The 21946-nt window shown below is 44.1% G+C and overlaps 1 protein-coding gene across 11 annotated transcripts; it reads left to right on the top strand.

Moving 5' to 3' along the window:
* The first annotated feature begins 13751 nt into the window (after positions 1-13751).
* On the top strand, positions 13752-20086 carry MYCN (MYCN proto-oncogene, bHLH transcription factor). 11 transcript variants are annotated; one of them, XM_075497905.1, is made up of 4 exons: positions 13752-13882; positions 15358-15449; positions 16445-17280; positions 18578-20086. In XM_075497905.1, exons 3-4 carry the CDS (start codon positions 16551-16553, stop codon positions 19174-19176), a joined length of 1329 nt encoding a protein of 442 aa, XP_075354020.1. In that variant the 5' UTR covers positions 13752-13882; positions 15358-15449; positions 16445-16550; the 3' UTR covers positions 19177-20086. The 11 variants fall into 11 exon arrangements, with proteins under 11 accessions (XP_075354020.1, XP_075354015.1, XP_075354021.1 ...); XM_075497900.1 differs by having other exon boundaries at positions 15358-15552; XM_075497902.1 differs by lacking the exon at positions 15358-15449 and adding an exon at positions 15488-15552 and having other exon boundaries at positions 13762-13882.
* Positions 20087-21946: the final 1860 nt, after the last annotated feature.

Below are 21946 nucleotides of genomic sequence, written 5' to 3'. Positions count from 1 at the left end.
CATTCTCACTTGTTTTAAGGCTCCTTTAAGGCTAAAGCAGTGTGAGCTGACTCAGTGTAAATAAGGCTCATTAAGTTTAATGCTGATGATGTCTGGCCAGTGCTAGTGCAAGGAAAAGTTTTGCTTGCCCTTTCGCTACTATTTCTACTGCAGCACCTTCTGTTTCCTTCCTGAGACTAAGGTAATTTTTTAGCTATTTATGGACAAATAATGCAATCTTAACCTGGACTGGGAAGCAAGGGGCATGAAAGAGCTGCTGCCCCATCCTTTCTCATTCTTATTGCTAAGGGCAAATTATTCTGATGGGGAAAAAAAATCTACTTTTTTTTCCCATCACATTTTTTTTGCATTACATCAGACAAACTGTTCTGAAAAAAGGTAGAATTTCTCCTGTAAAGTGTCTGTGGTAACAAGAGTTTTTTTCATTCAAAATGTAAATGCTGGTAGTATCAACATCCGGAGGACTGTAGCCTTAGGCACCATTACAAGAACCAAGAGATTTAGACAGGATACATTCAATCTTGCTTTAATGGTATGATGTTCTGCCAAGATAAACTTCTAAGCTTTGACATATTTTATTTTGAAAAATGTTATCGTCAGGTGTAAAGGAAATTCCTCTTCACTGAGGAGAGTTTTGTAGCAGTGTATTTGATGACATAATTACTATGTGACTACATATTTCATGAACATCTTCCCTGACCTGAATAAACAAGAAGCAACAAACATTCTTTCTGATGTCATCCCCATACACCAGTAGATTTAAATAACAATAAAAGGAAAGGACTCAGATTCTCACTAAGGGCTCTGTAAGGGAATTATTTTCCATCAGCATGCTGAATTTTAAATCCATTGGTCCTAATTAAAGCAAACCAGATGCTCAAAAGCTTCTTATGCCAAGCCTCTCTGCCTTCAGCCTTACTCAAAATCTCTTCTCATCAAGTACTCACACCACTCCAAAGCCTTCACTTTTGCCATGCCTTGCTTCCCACTTTGATTAAAAAACAGTTGCCACCTCCTGCTGTGACTGCTCTGATGTTACGGGTGCCACCTTTCTCTCCAAAGCTGTCATTATGCACACTCTTACCGACTGCTTAAAACTGTTGCTGGCACCACTTGGGCTTCTCTGTCCACCTCTGTCCACCTGGTGCAGCTCCAGCTTCATAAAATCTAGAACGAGGATGCACTCACCACGTACCCTGCATTGGGCTCTAATAGCAGAATAAAAAGGTTGTGTCTGGGAATAGTGAACATATAACATAGCCTTATATGTTTACCTTATGAGTCTTTAACCACTGGTTAGACATTTCTATGAAGGAGTGGGAAAAAAAGGAGGATGAGAGATTCTGGCAGAATTATAGGAAGCATTCAGCTCACCCAATGCCAAAATAGCCAAAGGCAACGCAGAAGCACAAGGGTGACCTAGGCACTGCTAAATTCAGTTCTGCAATGCCTAACTAATAGGCATGCTCAAATTAGGATGTATGCTGCTAAATACTGCTACTTAGGGGCAAACATCTGCTTCCAAAGAGACCTGAAACCACTTTTCTTAGGACTTTGGAGCTCTCTGCCCCAAAGAGCTTATAGTACAGGAGCATACTTCAAGTGAATAATACTGTGATGATTGTGGAAAAGATTCTCAGCTGGTTTAAATCAGTAGAAGTTTATTGAAATCAACCAGCTAAAAGTCAGCTATGAGGATGTGAATTAAAATCTTAGAATCATATTCAAGTAGCAATGTTTTGTAGTAAATCCATCAGAAACGCTAGTAAATCCCCCTTTTTTCTTGGGCTAGAGAAACATTTTCATGAAGAAAAATTGGACATTTAACTGAAAATCACACTGCACCCCTCCCAGTCCTGTGTACTCAGCAGCAGCTGTTCCTGGGATGTCATTCCAAAACATGCATTTCAACAACTCAGACACATAGCTTCCACTTTCTTGGGTCATCTTTGCCTCCATAATCCACATGCATCACAGATGTAAAAAGCCGTATCTTTTATATCTAATTCAGCTTGTCCTTTTTCACTGTAGCATTAATGTAACACAACATCAGTATTTCCCAGAAGAAGTATTTGTCATTATAACACAGGGCTCAATTCATTCACTAAAGGAAAAGTTTGCAGAGCTCCTGGAAGTGGCCAGCTTCAGATAACGAGACCATTGGATTAAATATAGGTTTAGACCTCTTTTTTTAATCTTTCCCTTTATCTCCATCCAAATCCCCACTCCCTTTTGGCTGCTGTCACTACAGCACTTCAGATTCTGGCACAGAACCAGTAAAGGAGGTATTTCAAGAGATGGTAAATCAACTTATTCAACACTCTCCCTGGCTTCCTTTCTCAGAGGTCAAATATGTTTTCAAACCAGTAAAAGAAGTGAAAGTTCTTTCAAGTCTCACTTCTCACAAGGCAGGACAAGCAGAGGCGGGGTTTCCAATATTCACCGCTAACGACATGCCAGTCTCAGAAGAGCCTCTTTTCTTCTCTGAGCCATGGGATATGCACAAAGGCTTACTCATTATCTTTTCATATTTTCTCCAAAATGCCAGATACAGGGCTATCAGCATAATGGGACAAGGAATGTACACATACATCATGTTTCATTATCCACCTTTATTTTTAACTCAGATTCCCAAGCCAGCTCCAAGAAAAAATGCCAGCATTTATATGTATATGGGAACTCTCTCAATGATAATTTCATGAGAACAAGCTTGCACAAATAACACAGTCTTAACATGTAGTTACTTTTTGTATATAATAATATCCCGGTTCCAAAGAGGTCAAAACATGTATTTTTGTAAATATATTGAAAAACCTCATATTCACATTACAACTAACAATTAAATGACTGCAATGGCACAATTCACAGACCAGATAGAAATGCCATTGCATCTCAGAAGGAGGTGCAGAAACAGAGCACACATTTTTATAACCTTTGTTAAACAGTGACACATCTTTCTATGTAATTACCCTGACTTCAGTTCAAATCCAAAAGTAACACAATCAGAATAATATAGCAAAATGTGTGTACAACCATCCTGACAGCTGGCCAAGCCAGACTCATCTATTGGTCAAAAGACTAATCACCACTTCAGCATTTCACTGCTGCATACCAAATCTACCTTTCATTTTTTACAGCAGTTGCTGACCAACACTCAGCACTTATTTTCAAACATGATGATATTCTATGAGAAGTGGTTTCAACTGCTATTTATATGCTTCATTAACTATTTTTGAAGGTTAACGTAAGATATGGGTGGGAAGGAAAGGGAAAAAATAGTATCACCACTACAAGTACTGAATTGCTTGTCCAAATTAGTCTTAAAAAAGGACTTTATGAAAGTAGTGCTTTAGTCAAACAAAAGCAACCACAACCAATACAGAGCAGCTGGAGGTACCTCTATGGCAGGAGGTAAGATTAAATTATATAATGAGCATTATTCATAAGGCATTATTCATCTCACCTTAAAGCACACATCTAAAGAAAGTCAAATGGATTGTGGCAAATGTTCTCCATTTACTAGAAAGGCAGCCTATAATGACTACCTCCGATGTACGTGTCTGCACCGTAGCCATCCCTTAAGGTGAAAGGAATTCCTGTTTCATTCCAGCATTTAGCCTTACTTTCTGCATAGTAAAGCAATTCTACCTTCATTGCAGAGTACTGTTCCCCCATCACATTAGTAGATACATACTACAAACCAGAAATCTAGTAGGTTTTTACTAGCTTAATTAGCAACATTCAGTTTTCCTGAAGTTCTCAAAATACTTCACAGAGGTGCTAACCATCATTACCCCCGTTTTACGAGTGAGGAAAACTGAAAGTTAACATGAAAGTTAACAGGACCTTGCCCATGATCTGCTACAGGTCAAAAGGTTAAACTAAAACTAGAACCAAAAACGTAGGACATGTTCTTCCATACTACATTTCATCCCACCTTAGAATTATCATCATCTACCATCAGTCCTACTCTGCTGCATACTATCCGACAAATTCATAGGTCTGAAACGTGAGTATGAAGAGTAATAAGAAAAATAAAATATACAGTGAAATAGATGAAATATTTTTTTATTTTCTTTTAACAGCTAAAGACAAACACTATGGCTGTTCATGACACGGTGCATCCACACAGCACACTGGAGCATGATGCAGTTGCCTGGCTGGCATTGGTTATAAGCTAGCGCCAGAATGAAACACACTACAGCAGTTTCAAAATGATGCTGAGCCCAAGTTATTAGCCTTGTGAAGGGACTTCTAAAACTTACTATCCTGAGCAGTGGGCCAGGCAAATACCATTTATATATCTTTTAGTACTTGAGCTATCAACAGTGCAATGTGCTTTGTAGACTTATCAGCCCAGCCTAGGTGAGCTGGGGCCAGTCTTCATGCTCTGCTGCCCCATGTAAATGTATTCTAAATGCTCTGTAAGGGCAGATAACTAAAATAATGCTGCAGATCGTCCTATAAAAAGAAAAACAGTATAGACAAGGATTCCATGCCTTTTTTTTTTTTTTTACATTTCTGAAACAGATGAACAGAATTTTAATCATTTACTATAGGGTAAGTTGGAGTATAAAAACACACCTCTACGCACACACATACATACATATGTGTACATGAACATATACACAGATACATGCTTCTGTATAAATACATTACTCTTCTCCCACAGATACATTTACCTGTATTCACTTTGTTGCTACTTCTTGTAAGTACATTAAACTGCCAAAGCATGGTCTTTTCTTAATTACTTATAAAAGAATCATTTCAGTAGTATTTTTTCCAGAGTAGGCAGAAAACTATTCCTCAACACCATGATGCACTGGAAGGAGGATGCCTTCCAACACTGCATCTGTACTGCTATCCTGTCAAGAACAAGTCTTTACCAGTAGTCTGAAACCCTGGCACACGAAAGTGATTTTCTGTACTGATTAATGCTGATGTAGCTGCCTGCACCCAGAATACAAGTCAAAGGAGCGGGAATGCCAGCACAGTACTAGTATGTTTGAGGCAATGATCTTGCCAAAACGCTACATATTTAGCACTCTGGAACTGATGCAATGAAAATTGTTGTTAGAAGGCTTGGGTAATGTCAGGATGGAAACAAAACATAATAAGTTGTCACCATTATTTTCTTCTTTTAATACAGATTTCAGCTCTTTTGAAATAACGTACAATTCTGTATTCCTTTGCTAATGTGGCCCATCTATTGTAAACCTCGATATTATACAGAACTACATTTGCGGATATCGAGAACATTTCAGTTCTGTTAAACAGAGTGTTCTTAGCAATGAAATTATGTCACTGGAAAACAAATATATACATTATCAGTACAGAAAACCTCTAGCTAAGCCTCACTACTGTAATAGCTCATAAATATTAGATTACTGATGAAAAAAACATTTAATATGTAAAGTCTGATCACACGAACATAGCTGTGCACTACCAAACCAGGATTACCGTTTTGGATATCTCCATTAACAATAAGACAAGGAAGTCCCTCCTATACAATGATCAAAAGAGAAATTAACAAACAGTCAAAAATCAAGGCTATACTTGTATAATAGTGGAAACAACACTAAATGTATGGTGTTCGTTTTCCTCAGCTCAAAGTTAAATAGCAACATTTTAAAACTCTTTTGATTAGGGGTTGCAAGGACATTCTGTCTTTAACTGCTTCTTCTGCCGTGATATTTCAAGTTACCCAAATCAAAAGTCATTAGAGACTACCAAATAATTCATTTTGATAAAAGCAAAAACAAAACCAGTGAGCAGTTTTAAAGGAAAATTGTTTTGTTATGACACTTTATAATATCATTCAGCCAAAACTGCATGCAACTTTTTCTTCTCTCATTGATACCCTCTTCTGGGTGGCTACAAGACTAACATGCTGTCCTGTCTCCTGTCTTGTACTGTCCTTATTCTGACTGCACCTTGGCTTACCACATACTGGATGCTTCTTGTTCAGGTTTTCTCTCCTTTTTCCCTGTGACTTTGGGTACTGAGTTAGGCAGCAGAACTGGCTTTATAATGCCATAAGAGACAGGTTTAGAGGGAAGTTGACAGGTCTAGATCTTATACTATGTGTTCAGTTACTTCAGCAATATGTGGCAACATAAAATCTTTAAGACATATGGACAGCCAAGGCCAAAGTTACAATGCTGATGATCCCTAAAACATTCAAAGCAGAACGCTGCAAGCAACAGGAATCCAATGTCAAATATGATCAGTACAATAAATGGTTTATTATTCATTGAAGAAAAGAAAATCAAATTCATAAACTACATTTGTTGTGGCACTTGCTTCTAAAACTCCCTACTTCTGAAAGTCTGTAATCTGTCAAACATTTTTACAATAATTATGTACAATGATCAGAACTAGACATTTCTTTCAGCCTCCTATTGATCATGGCTCACTTCAAAGCAATTTTCTGACTTACACTCTGTGGTTCATGCACAACCCTCTTGCATTTGCCTGGAAAAAACATGAGTATGTTAAACATATGAATATATTGTAGGAGCTGCCAAAACAGATACAAACTTGGGTCTGTTGAGTCTGGTTTCTCATCCCTAGCAATCATTTATTTGCTTTACTGGGAGGCAAACACCTTTTTCAAGACACGGATGTCCATGATTTGGCAAGGGGGCTGAGAGTTTCACAGAAGCCCGTGAGAATTAGACCCAGCGACATTAAGGACACAGCCAGCTCTCTCTGGGAGACTACGAAAGGCATGTAGAAGAAGGAGGAAATGGTAAGACATCTGAAGATTGTGGCACAGCCTTTCATACATTTCTGCTTACAGCCAGAGGTACATCAATAATTTCTGTGACACATAAATAAACTAAACTTTGACATGCTGATTTACTAAAGCGGGAATGGCAATAATAAACCATCAAAACTCCATAAAGACCTTTAATGTGTCTGAAGATATTTTCATTACTGCAATAAGTGTTAAGCATTTCCTTTGCTGTTAACAGTTTTTATGGCAAAGCTTTGAAGAATGTCCCACAGGTTATCAGTAAAGGCTCTATCTGTTGCATATAAAATAAGAACAAACTAAACAATTTAGAAAACTACTTTCAAGTTGTGGCCCAGGACTAAAGTTGGAATCGTGACAGGACAGATCTGTTGCTGGTCTCATCTGGCACAGTCCCAGTGGAAGGAAGCCATATCAATTGACACCAGCTGAGAATATAGTTTGATGCATCCCCTTATTCGCTCACTTAGGTCTATATTTTTCTTTTTTTTTTCCCTTTTATGTTCTAATCACCAACACCATTCTGGCCAGTCACTAATAGTCCTTAAAGGCTAATCTTCATGTTAGCTTGCATTTAAAAATGACTCTCAGATGCAGGAAATGAAAGCCTTCCTCCCAAACATAAAGCAGATTCCAACTGAAAACTAAAGAATTCACGCTTCAAACCACTCTCCGAGGATGTCTTTCTCTATTGGTAACATTTGGAGATGTCTGAAAGGGAGCTAATGAAGACAGGTTTATGTGACTGGTTATAATTTTACCTTCCCAACTGCACATTTCACATTTGTCTCAGTGAATTATCTGGTAAAATATTTAATAATAATGAGTTCTTTAAAAGGGTTTGCAACCAGTGAAATATTTTGAGCTAAAGTTTCAAAAACAGTCAGCAACGGGAGCTTGCATAAAAGTGCAGAAATGGCTAATTGCTCAAAAAAAGTTAAAACATTTAAGTACATATAAACATAAAATGTTGTAATGGTTCAAACCACTAAATGACTGAAAATATGGTGGCAAAACAGAGGGGGGCAGGTACAAGAGGACCTGGGTAAGATTCAGGGACAAACTATATAAGCAGCCCATTTTACAAGCTGTGTGAACAACCCCAAAGATCTTCCAGTGTTCACTACCCAATCCTTCTTACTGTGGCATTAAGATTTTAACTAAACTAAGCTTTTCAGGGAATTAAACTAATTGAGATCAACAAGTCTTCCTGATGAAGTAGCACTGTGGCATTACCATGGACCACTGTGAGGAGAAAAACTTGATGAAGCTGTCAAACCTCACCAGTCCTCTTCTGACCTGGCTATTACCTGCAGCGGGTCAAGAGAAGCAGGAAGCTGCCCTTCAGTGTCGTTCTCTTCTCTCCGTGCTTACTAACTGCAAAATATAAGGATGACTCTCTTGGGCTTCACTAAATTACATTTCCAAAGAGTTTTTCCCTAGCTTTAACAGGCAGTGGACTGGGTATTGACTGAATAGGCTCAAACCCTTGACTTTCAAAGAAAAATTGAAGACCTGTGATGAGATTATTATTTTATAAAGACATCCACCCCTGCAAGAGGTCTACCATAGAACTGCCATAAAAACTGTTAACAGCAAAGGAAATGCTTAACACTTATTGCAGTAATGAAAATATCTTCAGACACATTAAAGGTCTTTATGGAGTTTTGATGGTTTTATTATTATTGCCATTCCCACTTTAGTAAATCAGCGTGTCAAAGTTTAGTTTATTTATGTGTCACAGAAATTATTGATGTATCTCTGGCTGTAAGCAGAAATGTATGAAGGGCTATGCCACAGTCTTCATGTGGCTGAAGGGCTATGCCACAATCTTCATGCGGCTGAAGGACACAGTATAAATTTGCATCAGTGATAACTTCAGAATTAATGGTGGATGACAGTTACTGTTTATTTGCAGCATTGTAATATAGATTAGTGTCTCAGTGTGCTGAACATAATTTAAAATTGACCACAAAAATCATTCACCGTGATTTAGAAAAAAAGTGAAAAAGAAGCAACCATACTGATCTACTTTTGTTAACTTTTTGCAAAAGTCAACAAATTATTCTAACAAAAAACGAGTTTATCATTGCTCTGATTATGTACCCTCAAGCTATTTTTACCTGGCCTACTCACCTCTTACAGAAAAAGCAACTGTTGTCCTGAAATGCATGTGCATATCAAATGTGTTCATCATGTCACAGGTATTTATAAAAACAGGAATAAAACACAAGAACAACTCAACTCTACTGTTATGTCATGATGCTGTATGTCACTAAGCAGCAGACACTTCTGCAACGATTAAATTTAGGAAAGTTATACCTTCCTACTCATAAAGGAGTACTTGCAAGAATGATGAATGCTTGGAAGCGATTTTACAATTAGGATATATTTTCATGTACTATGTATACATTTAGGAGGAAGTAATTACTGTAATAATGTGTGGGGGTTACAGCATTGTAAAAGTGAATTTATCCACAGATTTTGTATTGATAATGTTTCTTGTGGCAGCCTGACTAAGAGGAGCAGTGACTTTTTTTTTCTTTATAATAATTTTTTATGCACGAAGAAAATATTTGAATGCTGAAATTTAATAAATTCATAATTTTAAAATTCAGGTACTTTATTTCCTCTTGGCCTAGTTTCCTAAGGAAAAGAAACACATTCAAAAGAGTTATCTGTCTGTCATTCCCTGACATGAATTTTGAACTCACTAGGCAGTTTCAACCAAACTTTACTGAGGGGGAAAGGTCTAAAAAATCTTAGAACTCTTACAGTTTTCTTTAAAATTGGAAACTGGAGAGAGAAAAGCAATCCTATTAATATTTCAACCAAGAAAAGTTAATAAGCTTATTCTTAATTAGAATTCTCATAAAAGAGAGACATCAGAAACCAGGCTCTCAAAATTCCTCATTTCTATTCCATTTCACTTAGTGGTCTTATCTGTAACTTTTTGAAGTTCTTGTTTTGTTTTGTTTTGCTTTAGAATACAACTGTAAGATACCAAATGCTTAGATGTTTATCTAGCCATATATAGGGTTTGAAAAATCTGTTGCAAGTAGGATGTTTTCCTGAGCAACTGCTATCAGCTTCTGCCAAATCTAAAAAATACATTTCTAGTCCTTCTGGTTTTAATGAAAATCTTCCAATGCTCTCTGAGCAGTTATAAAGGAAGCTGAGGGAGAAGACTAGTACACAAATACCAGTCTGACCAACCACTTTTGAAGAAACCAAAGGTACACAGAAAGCACAGAAGGAAGAAAGCTCTTCTTCTTTTCACTATCAAAAGATTGTTTCTGATGTATCTAGGAACACTGAAAGGTGGAGCATTCAGCAACAGTTACTAGGTTAAATCCAGTATCTCCTCTGTTCTTAGCAGCCAGAGTGATATTCTATTATCAGAGTATTTCTTATGAATAATATGACCTCACAATTAGTTTTAATTAAATAGAATCAGTTCTCCGTTTACTAGGTACTCCTTAAAATGCTTCTGAATGCACAGGTGAGATTGGCTAGTGACCTCCGCGGTGACCGTAAGTGAAATAACGCACGTTTTTCAATGTCTGTGTTTGTACAACGTCTTGGTCACGTGAAACATTATACAAGCACTAGGTATTATGGCTGGTATTTGAGACTTTTCATGTTACAAGAACATCTGTGAATGTAGCACTAACGATGGCATTCTTTGCAGAGGTGACATTCAATGGCTTTGAGAGGCTGCGTTATTCTTTCATCTTAATGGACGATGATGATGATGCACTCTGCAAGACCTTGTGGGAAAGCAACTGCTACCTCAGACTGTTACCATCAGTATACTGGGGAAATCTGCTTCAATTTCCATATGTGACTCTGGGCAAGTCCCTTACCCTGTCTCACCTGAATGAGGGTAAAAGTAATACCAGACTCTAACTTCAGGGAGAGTGTCAAGAGAAATATTTTAGATTACACACACTCAGCAGCTACACAGCAAGGATCAGTACAACTACCTAGCAAGTTTACTGAAGGTATGCAGGAATAACTCTGCTGCTCTAAATCTGGCAGCTTTTGTAACTGTTATGTTAACTTTAACAGCTACTTCCAAATACTTAATCCGCCTGAAAATGTTACTACTGTTATGTAATAGGTAGTGTATCAGGTCCTTGTTTAAGAAAAAAAAATAAAAGTCCCAGGTCTATGCGTGTTCATACTTACGTTCTTTCTAGTCCTACACAGAAAGCTTCACATGTCAATTCTGCTGGTTGAGACAGAACAGGGATAAATCATTCGAATTCTGTCATGCTTTTGCCAAGTACACTCAGAACACAGACCTTCCCCCCCGATAAGGAAACCCTTTATAAACCCTTTTTACAATTTTAACATGGAGTCATGACAGTATATACATTACTTCTGACTAGCAGAGAAAACTCAGAAATGTACCAAAGACTGGGTGCCTCTGAGGCAGAAACGTACAACTGCACACATATCAAGTAATACCGTCCCGTTTCTTTTGATCTTCTTGGTAGTTGCAGGCTGTAAGGGTGAAAGAGAGGTATGTGTGGCCAGAGACATTTGCCTTACACAGCATTCCTTAATGAATCAATAACGACAAAAGGGAAAATGTTTGGTAGCCCTGAACACCAGTAACTTACCCATGTATTATGCCCAGGTGTGTATGTCCAAGCTCTCAGCACAGTGCTTTGTCAGGCTCGTTGTTAGGCCAAATTAAAGACCACAGGATCCACTTAGATTCTAACCACTGTGTAAGCAACAGTATCTTTTAGCCTTTTATACACTTTTTTGTACATCTTTTTTGCTTTTCCAGATAGCGAATTCTTACAGTGTCTACACAATATTTGCTACACAACTGGTCTATCTTGGGACCCTGTTCTAGTATCAGCACATCTTAATTCCCAAGTTTTTTCAGTGAAATGATGTAATAATAAATTCACAGTAACTACAAGTAATTTCAGGTTTCCATTTGCCTTGAGGCTTCATGATATATGCCATTTCAGGGACAGAAGGGATCAGAGAAAAAAAAGTAAATGTTGATAAAATAGCCCAAAGTACGCGTCAGCCAAAACATCACAGAGATTTGTGCAGTCCTTCCAAAGCTTTGCATAATGTTTTCCATGTCTTTCTCAACTGTTCAAGACAAAGCAACAGATCTGGGGTTTTAACAAGTCTTTTTACCTACACAGAGTTAGTGCTCATAAACGGTTTCTCAGTGTACTGCTTTCCATTTCCTGTTCAGTGGGGGTTTTGGTTTTTGTTTGGTTGTTTTTTTTTTTTACAATGATAGTTACTTTAAAAGATTTGTCTTGAGTGTTACCCCTCATTAATGTTCTCATCCAGGGTACTATAAAAGATATCACACACCACAGTAGAACTTTCCTAAAAGTTGATAGCTTCATTTCCACGCACAAACATATGAAAAAAAGAAAAAGGAAAATTTAAAAAGGCTGCTGAGAAAATCTAGGGGAGAATTTATAATGAATTAACAATAAATCAGACAGCAGCCCATGTCCATCTCTAAGGTATGGACATATCAATATATGCATATATAAAAACATTAAAGGAAATGTGGAAGACAAGGAGAATTGCTTTAAAGGAACAAATCATATATAATTGTTTAAATTGAGGAAGGTCCTTGACTGATGAGTATAAATAAATTGTTGACACATTCAGTGAAACACATACTAACTGTTCAAGTCTCCTCACAAGCTGCAATCTGTTCAAGGCTACTGAAACGTGAGGGGAAAAAAAAAACAATCACCCACACCTTTTTTGTCCAGCCAAATCATCCAAACACAAATTAAAAAAAGCTCGGAGTTTTCATAAGACTTCACATCTTCAAAATACCGAGCACACATTAGCTAATCAATGAATTCCCCTGTCTTGAATCCAAAGTGCATTAGAGGAATGGAGGCCAAAGCACAAAAGTTCAGGCAAGCCTGACCTCAGACATCTCACCAGCTTATTGCCATGGGGGCTGGCTGAAACCCCGGCAGGAGTCAGTCCAGCGCTCCTCTGCTTTATGGTGCGCTGCCCCTTCTACAGCTGACTCCAGCCAGCTCTTACCTCCCAGCCAAATTATAACTCACAGCAGGGTGCCTAAAAGTCACCTTCAGCATCCCCTGCTTGCATCGCACTCGCTGGGAAGCTCTGGTACAAAGGATTCGTGTCCCGGGTGCCCCTTCTGCTCTTAGCCAGGGCCAACCAAAGGCTTCTCAGCAAAACTGCACCCAGCCACCTCCGTGCTGGGGGGAAAAGGCAGGCAGGAGCAAGCTGAGGGAGCAAAGAGACGAGCAGAAGCTCGCTGCCTTGGCTGGGGCCGTTTCAAAGCAGTCGTCACCTTTGGTCAGCCAAGCCAACCAGCCTGGCCTCCACAGGCAGCACAGGTAGGCCAGCCGCCGCCATCATGCCACCTCCAGCAGCCCTGTGCCGCAGCCAGGCCTGCCCACGGGTGCCGGGCCAGCCTTGCTGCTGCCCTGGACAGCAGATGGCTTCAGGACCACACCGCGCACCCCAGCCAACTTTCAAGGCCACATCAGGACACTGAAAGGGTGGTGGAGTGGCCACTGAAGTGCCACATGGAGGCGAGAAGGGGGATCACCACAGGGGAGCGGCAGGACCTGCCGGCACGGCCGGCGCAAAACCCCTGGAGGGGACGAGGTGAAGGGGCACACGGACTACCCCTGCCTCCCTCAGAACAGACCATTCTCCGCTCTCAGGAGGAGCCTCCCCCTCCTCACTCGCCTTCACCGACGCCGAGCTCACTCTCTCCCCGCCATGCCTCTCGGGGCCGCCGGTTTTGAAGACCCCGGGCTCGCCCCCACCGCCGGCCGAACGGGTCGGGGGGGGGGGGGGGGGGGGCGGCGCCCCGCCCGCGGCGCCCCGGCGGCCCCGCCGCCGCACACAAAGCGGCCGCCCGCCGCCACCAGCCTTCCTGCGAGCGACGCCCAAGTCCCCGCCTCAACCTGCAGCCTATGAGCGAGGAGGCACCGCCCCGAGCGGCGGCCGGACCGGGATCGCACCCGCCGCCGCGCACCGCCGAGGAGAGCGCCGCGCTCCCGTCCTGTCGCGTCCCGTCCCGCGGCCGGCCCCGCCGCGGCCCCCGCGCCCGCGGGGAAAGGAGGCGAGAGAGCGGTGGGTGCCCCGCCGCTGGGGATATGCGTGGAGGCGCCGGGCGAGCGCCGCGCCGCCGCTCCTGCCGGCCCTCCGCAAGGTGTCGCCGTCGGCAGCGGAACGGCGGGCCGCGGCGGCTCCCGCCGAGTGCCCATGTCCAGTTCCGCGGGGCCGGGCCGGGCCGCGCCGCGCCGCGCCGCGGCGAGAGGTGTGCGCGGGGGAGTGCGGGGCCGGCCGGCGGCCCGCCCCGGCAGCCGCGCCCGGGGCAGCCCGGCGCGGCGCCGGCGTGCAAGCCCCGCTCGCCTGAGGGGAGGCGATCACTGCAGCATGATTATTACTAATTCTTTACAAAGCCCAGAGTCGAAGCGACTCCCTCCTCCAGCCACTTCCTTTATGCCTCCTTTTTTTTTTTTCTAATTGCCCCGGGTGTTTCCGCGGGAGATCGCGGCCGCGGGTGGGGAGAGCGGCGGCCCGGAGGCGACGCTTCTCCAAGCTCGGGGGCCGGGGTGGCGCGGGGAGGGGGCGACACAAAGGGACAGCGGCCGCGGCGGGCTCCGCGGGCCGGCGCGGAGCGGGGGGCAGCCCCGCGCCCGCCCGGCCCCCCGCGGCGGCCGGGCGCCCTCCCCGGTCCGCCCCCGGCGCTTTTGCACCGGGAGTGGGACCTCGTTCTGCTCGCAGAGAATAAAGAGCGAATGGGGCTTTTGGCGCCAAATGCCAGGCACCTCCCTGCTTGTATGGAAATCAGGGAGGTGGGGTTAGGCTGCTCTCGCTTTCCTCTTTTTTTTTTTTTTTATGCTCCCCTCCCCGGGTGTGTCAGCTTTTTTTTTTCCCCCCTTCTTTTTTTTAATGCCTTTTTGGGGGTTAATAATATCCAGCAGCTTCAAAGCCAGCCAGTGACAGTCATCTGCCTGCAAGCAAAGGGTGGATGCGGAGGCTTGGGCCAGCCGCGGGGGCCGGGCGGGCTGGCGCTCAGTAAAGTGCAACATACAAGATCATCTGCTTTTTTTTTTTCTCTCCCCTTCCCCCCCGCCACTCCTCCCCCTTGCAACACCCACCACCATCACCAAGGAGGTAAGAAGAGGAAGCTGCAGGGTCTGGGCTGTAATAAGCAGGAGGACAAAAACCCAATCAAATAAATACAATTCCACATCGCATTTGAGTTGCTAAACTAGGGAGGATGGGAAGGGGAAGGAAGCGCAGGGGCATTGCAGTGCGTGAATGGGTTTTTCATTGACCAGAAGAAAATCCTGGAGGATATTTTTGTTTTGTTTTGGAGCTGTCGCATTGAGATCGCCTGTGTTTTGTAGGTGCCTCTTTACTGCTTTGCATTTTTAACGGTTTAATGTATTTCACGAGTAGAAAAATGTACAATACTGGAAGTGATCAGGGGGCGGGGCAGGGGGAGAGCAGCTGAGCCGGGCTCGTTTCTTTGCATTTCATCATAAGGCTTTTAATGGAATTTTTTTTTTTTTTTCCCCTTTTGGTCTCCGTTTCAGCGTCAGCTGTTCTGAACCCAGCAGAACGATTTCCCTTCGCGTTACCTTAACCGAGCTGAAGGGAGACGCTGAATGTCTCGTTTGGACTTAAAGTAATTTTTTTTTTTTTTTAATGTCTGATGCAACTGAGGTCTCGGAAGAGGAATGGGGCTGTGGTTGACTGGTCGTGGCTAGTGAGTGGGGGGTCCGGCCGAGGTAAGGGCAGCAGCGTGCGTTTTCCGGAGAAGAGAGGGCTGGAAAGCTGGTGTGTTTGCAGGAGGTTTGATTGCATGAAGTGGCAAAATGCGCTAAGTTGTTGTCCTTACAACCTCTCCGTTGCTCTTGTCTTAAACTGGAAAAAGGGGGAGAAAAAACTTCCCGTGCCTTCTTGGCAAATCAGGAGGCTTTGTTGGTGGCGCCGGGGTGGTTTTAATGCATTTTTGTGCGTGAGATTATTACATAAGGTTGATAATTTCTGTTGCTGCTGAATTTCCCCTCCTCCTCTTCCCCCCCTTGTGTTTTGTGCGGATTTCTCTGGCTCGCTTTGAGTGAATGAACAGGCGATTTGCGAAGTTGCAAAGAGCCCCTCCGCCCCCTTTTTTGCATCCTTCTCTCTCCCCTTTGCACTGCTCCGCAGATGACAAAAGGAGTAAACTTCCTCTACTTTTGCTGGTATATTAAGAGGGCTTTCTGGAGAGATTACGGTATCAAAGCCTTGCATCTGTCTACAGTTACTCTGCTGTTTTGAGCGTTTGAAGCAGTTGGGGGAGAGCAGGCGAGTGCTATGTGCGAAAGCCCAGAGGTGCTTTCCATCCTTGCTGGACCTTGCCGCCTGGTTTTGTGGCCTCACGGAGCGCCGGGGAAGGCGGAAAGCTTTGCATGTGGGAGCACTACCTGATGGCTTTTCTTTGACTATCTTGAGTCGGGAGGAAAGGTGTGTGAGATGCATTTTTTTCTCAACTTGCAAAAGGCTCCCTCTTTCTTGCTGCTGCTGCTGCTGCTGCTGGGATTATTATTTATTTTTTTTCCTTCGGTTAAGAGGGAGTCACATTCGTGTCTGTTTGTTTCTTCGTGTTTTAATTGTGGTTGTTTTTTATTTTTGGTTTAGGTTCAGGTCTTGGGAGAACCCCTCTTCTTCTCCTTGGTGGAAATACCCATAAAACCTGTCTCTAAAACCATTGCCCGACCCAGGGATCAGCACGAAGAGACCCGTAATGCCAGGAATGGTCAGTAAAAACCCAGACCTCGAGTTCGACTCTTTGCAGCCCTGTTTCTACCCAGACGAAGATGATTTTTATTTGTGCGGGCCGGACTCCGCTCCCCCCGGGGAGGACATCTGGAAAAAGTTTGAGCTGCTGCCCACCCCTCCCCTGTCTCCCAGCCGGGCCGGGCTCCAGGAGCACCCCCCGGGGGGGGCCCCGGTGCCGTGGGGAGGGGCGGCCCTGGGGGGCTGCCGCCCCGCCGACCCGCTGGACTGGGCGTCCGAGCTGCTCCTGCTGCCCCCCGAGGCCGACCTGTGGGGCGGCTCGGACGGAGGGGACTTCTTCGAGACGGGCCTCGGCGTGACCAACAACCTCAACTCCATCATCATCCAGGACTGCATGTGGAGCGGCTTCTCCGCCCGCGAGAAGCTGGAGCGGGCGGTCAGCGAGAAGCTGCAGGGCAAGGCGCCCGCCGCCGCCCCGCCGCCGCCCCCGGGGGCCGCCGCCGCCGCGGGTAGCCCCGCCGCCGCCAGCGGCCGCGCGGAGCTGGGCGGCGCCGTGCCCGAGTGCGTGGACCCGGCCGTGGTCTTCCCCTTCCCCGTCAACAAGCGGGAGGCGACGCCGGGCCGCGCCGGGCCGGCGGCGGCGGGCGGCGGGGCTCCGCGGGGCGGCCGCCCGCCGCGCCCCGCCGGGGACAGCCGGGCCAGCAGCAGCTCCGGGGACGACACCCTCAGCGACTCGGGTAAGCGGCCGCCCCGTCCCCGGGGTGGGCTGGGGGGGGGGTGGGGGGTGGCGGCGCTGCCTCCGGGCGCCGCCGGCTCCGCGCCCCCCCGCGGGCTGCCCGGGCGCCAGGCGGGGGCGGCTGCGCCCCGATTCGGTCCCCGGCGGCGGCACCGGCGGCCGGGCGGGGCGGGGCGCGGGGCGGCCGGCAGGCGGCAGCAGGCGCGGCGGCGGCGGCGGCGGGGCCCCCGCGGCCGGGGCCCCGTGGGGGGAGCAGCCCCGGCGGCAGCAGGCTGCCGGCCTCCTGCCCTGGCAGCAGGAGGCCCGGGGGAGCGGCGGGGCAGGAGGCTCACCGGGCGGCCGGCCCGGCCCGTGGGGCTGCGTGGTGCTGGAGACCGCCCGGGGCTTCCTTACCTTCTCCTGCCCCCTGTGGCTGGCGTGCCCCATCCCAGCGGCCGTGCTGGGGGGGCAGGTGGGCAGAGCGGGCTGCCACTGTCGCCCTCGGACGGGGTTCGTGGGGGATGACCCTGTGTGCCCCTAGGCGTGATGTGGGGAGACTGGAGCAGGCTGGCGAACCCTCAGAGCAGCGCTTGCACTGACGGAACCTAAAAAGCCCAGAAACATCTCCTGTCCGCGCCGGCAGAGAAGTCCACTTGGGCTGAAGCGTGGTTTCGCGTGTGTAGATGAGCTGGTCCGTACGACCATCGCCATAAACTTGGTGATCCGTCCCGGGTTTCAAAGCCTGCTGTCCCTTTAATGTCTGGTTTGACAGCTTTGGGTGAGGAAGCACTTCCAACAGCTGTCTTCTTGGCAGTGCACCAAGCGCCGGCTTAAAGGGTCCCCGGCTGGAGCAGCTTCACCTTCTGCCTCAGAACAAACCCAGCGATTGTTTCGCTTTCCGGCTGCTTTTCTACCAAGCAAGGGCTGTGTTGTGGCACTGTGCATGCCTTTTGTACCGCAGCTCTACGATTCCATTCAAAATACATACATTCTGTCTAAAAACTCACTTCTGCCGCTGCAATTATGTGGGTGGTAGCCCCGCTTTGATTGAAAATTAGAAGTGTGTTTAAAAAAAACCTCATTAAACTTATTAAACTTTCAGAAATCGCTGCTCTTCAGTCATTTCGTGTATATTACGTACTTTTCCAGATCTATATCTGACTACAGATGGTGGGCACACCCTGTTTTTGCCATCAGTTATTTCATTGCTGCTTTTACTGTACATATTTTGTCAATAAATACATCTGGGTTGATACTTGTTTGGAGTATTTGTTGTGAGAATAACGTCTATTTTATTTTCCTTTTTCTATTACCAAAAGATGATGAAGATGAGGAGGAAGAGGATGAAGAAGAAGAAATAGATGTTGTGACAGTGGAGAAAAGACGCTCCTCCTCCAACAAGGCTGTTACCACCCTTACTATTACAGTGCGTCCTAAAAATACCACTTTTCCAACAGTCAGGACACAGCAGAACGAACTGATTTTAAAGCGTTGCGCACCAATTCACCAGCAGCATAATTATGCCGCTCCTTCTCCATACATGGAGAGTGAAGATGCTCCGCCGCAGAAAAAGTTAAAAACCGAGGTGCCCCGTCCAGTAAAACCCACGATCCAACCAAAGTCTAAGAGCTCAAGTCCTCGAAACTCTGATTCAGAGGATAGTGAACGTCGACGCAACCATAATATCCTGGAGCGTCAACGGCGTAATGATCTACGGTCAAGTTTCCTCACATTAAGGGACCATGTTCCAGAACTGGTTAAAAATGAGAAAGCTGCAAAAGTTGTGATCTTGAAAAAAGCCACTGAATATGTTCATTCCCTTCAGGCAGAGGAGCAGAAGTTACTGCTAGAAAAGGAAAAATTGCAAGCCAGACAACAACAATTGCTAAAGAAAATAGAATACAAGCGGACTTGCTAAACGTTTTTTGTTTTGGTTTTTTTTTGGCTGACCAGGACAGTCATTGCCACTTTGCACATTTTTGATTCTTTAAAAAAAAATTGTGTTTTTTGACGTTAAGAATGTTGGTTTTACTTTCAATCCAGTCCCTGAAGTAATCGACAAACTATATTATCCGGGTACGGAGCAAATGGATATTCTTGCAAGGAGTTTTTTGCAAGACTACCAAACAACAATGGACTGCCTTTGTTTTTCTTCTTAAGAACTGTAGATGGTGGGGATTTTTTTTTTTTTTAATTGTTGTGAGCATTTGGAGCTGCTGATGACATCTAGTTGAGTTTTAAAATGTTCATTCCTAAGTTTTATGGTGCTTATGTTCTAACAGATGTTACTTTAGGGGCTGGCATTTTGTACCCCTGTGGGAATTTTCTGTAAATACCATCTACACACTTGCCTTTTGTACATGTCTTGGGTTATGAGAGGTGGCTTTTGCTACCAGTATTAGACTGGAAGTTCATACCTAAGTACTGTAATACCTCAATGTTTGAGGAGCATGTTTTTGTATACAAATATATTGTTAATCTCTGTTATGTACTGTACTAATTCTTACATTGCCTGTATACTTTAGTATGATGCTGATACATAACTAAATTTGATACTTATATTTTCGTATGAAAATGAGTTGTGAAAGTTTTGAGTAGATATTACTTTATCACTTTTTTGAACTAAGAAACTTTTGTAAAGAAATTTACTATATATGCCTTTTCCTAGCCTGTTTCTTCCAGTTAATGTATTTGTTAATGTTTGGTGCATAGAACTGGGTAACTGCAAAGTTCTGTGTTTAATTTCTTCCAACGATGTACATTTAGTGCTGCGTCTTATAGCACTTTGAAATACCTCATGTTTATGAAAATAAATAGCAATTACATGATGTGCCATTTACTATTTTTCTTTTAAATGAAGTTCTTTTAAATAAAACCTTTAACTTCGCAATGTTCATGAAATACAAAAACATGGTCCCGTATCCTGGGCACTTAAACTCTCACACTATAGGTGACGCTCTACGAAAAGTCAGCTAGGCAGGATGTTTCAATTTCTGGTTAAAAAGTAATTGTACTAAGAAAATTTTCCTATTCTTTCATACTTAAGATGTCTCTTAAGATGTCAGGATCATCCCAGGGGACTGAATGTACCACAGTTAATGGAAAGACTCCTGTGTCTTGTGAAGACTTCTGGAATATCCACTGTCCGCATAGAATTGTGAGTGATCAGAAACACAGCTAGCATGCTTCTGCTAAAGGACTGGCCTCAGTGTGGTAGACAGGTGGAGGTGTAAATGATGGAGGTACACTTGCCTACAGCACAGAAAACAAAATATTTGTAGTAAACAAAGATCTTACTTGACTGCTGTTCTTATTTGCATTACAAAAGGCTTATCCTTCAAGCGGTCCATCATTGCACAGGAGAATTAATGTTCTTGTTTGTAGGTGAAGATCCTGTTTGTTACTACTTGTGCTAAGTCAGTAAAATTAAAAATCCCAAGGAAGATACAGAGCTATGAAGTGCGTCAAATGAACAATGAAGCTTGGCAGGTGGTTGTCTCGAGGTGTGATGGCATTTGGTGTAACAGGAGCAAGACTTGGAAGTCTGTGAAATATGTTTGATCATGTTGATAAGCTTCTTGAGACCAAGGAATTATTTTATTTTCTGGTTTGTACAGGTATTTCTGACATTGTCTTTCCCCACACTGAACCTGAAAGATAAGGTATGGATTAATGACCAAACGGACAGTAAGTAGTTTAAGGATCAACTTGCAAGGAGCTAGTCTGGGACATCTGCCCTTACTTTAGATACAATGGAAGTAGCTTGCTTGGTGATGGAGAACATCTCATATTTACCATGAGGTAACAGAGTAAGAGCAGTATGGGGGCAAAATCGCCAGGGTAATGGATGTGCCGTATGTCCATGCCCTACAGTAGCTTGGTGTACCCATAACCTGTGCATTCTTGGGCCCCAGCCAGCTTCTGTACCAAGAACATTGGGAACTGTACTTACTAATATTTCAGTGCAGTAAATCCAGATCCTCAACAGGCACAAAGTGGTATAACCACGTTTGGATTCAGCTAGGCCTACACAAGTTTATGCCACTTGAAGATTTGGCCTGAATAGACTTAATATCTTCTAAATTCGTACTTGAGGACCACAATCATTCCATAAATAGAATCCTTGTTTTCATTCCCTTCATGTGGACTTGATCACATGCCTTCCACTTTTCCAGTACAGTGAAAAAACAGTAAAAGACAAAGCCTAAGCAGAGACAATTGGTGTGGACAATCACGGGGTACATTTAATTTTACTAGCTACAACAAACCAACAATTTTCAAACCCCATTTTATTAGCAATTTTTGTTGAACTGCTGTTGTACTGTTTTCAAACAATGTACAAGTCACTTGAGTCTTCTTGAAGGAGAAGGAAAGCTTTTCAAATATCCGTTGTATTGTCTTTCTAACCTGTGCCTGCTTGACTTCCAACAAGGGCTTCTTAAAAAGAGTTTACAGTTAGACTTAGTATAACCTTAAAAAAAAGTTACAGCTGTATACTGGCCAAATACTTTCCTAGCAGATGCAAATCATATTCTGAACAGCTAAATCGCAGAATGATCTGTCATTATCTCTTTACAGTCTAGAAATGTACTAAGGATTGAACATGAAAAATTGAACAGAGATTGCCTTGCCTTGCCTTGCCTTGCCTTGCCTTGCCTTGCCTTGCCTTGCCTTGCCTTCCCGGAGAA

The sequence above is a fragment of the Mycteria americana genome, chromosome 3, assembly GCF_035582795.1.
Source record: "Mycteria americana isolate JAX WOST 10 ecotype Jacksonville Zoo and Gardens chromosome 3, USCA_MyAme_1.0, whole genome shotgun sequence".
In the NCBI taxonomy this organism is placed as follows: domain Eukaryota; kingdom Metazoa; phylum Chordata; class Aves; order Ciconiiformes; family Ciconiidae; genus Mycteria; species Mycteria americana.
This window is presented reverse-complemented; position numbering and strand designations above follow the sequence as displayed.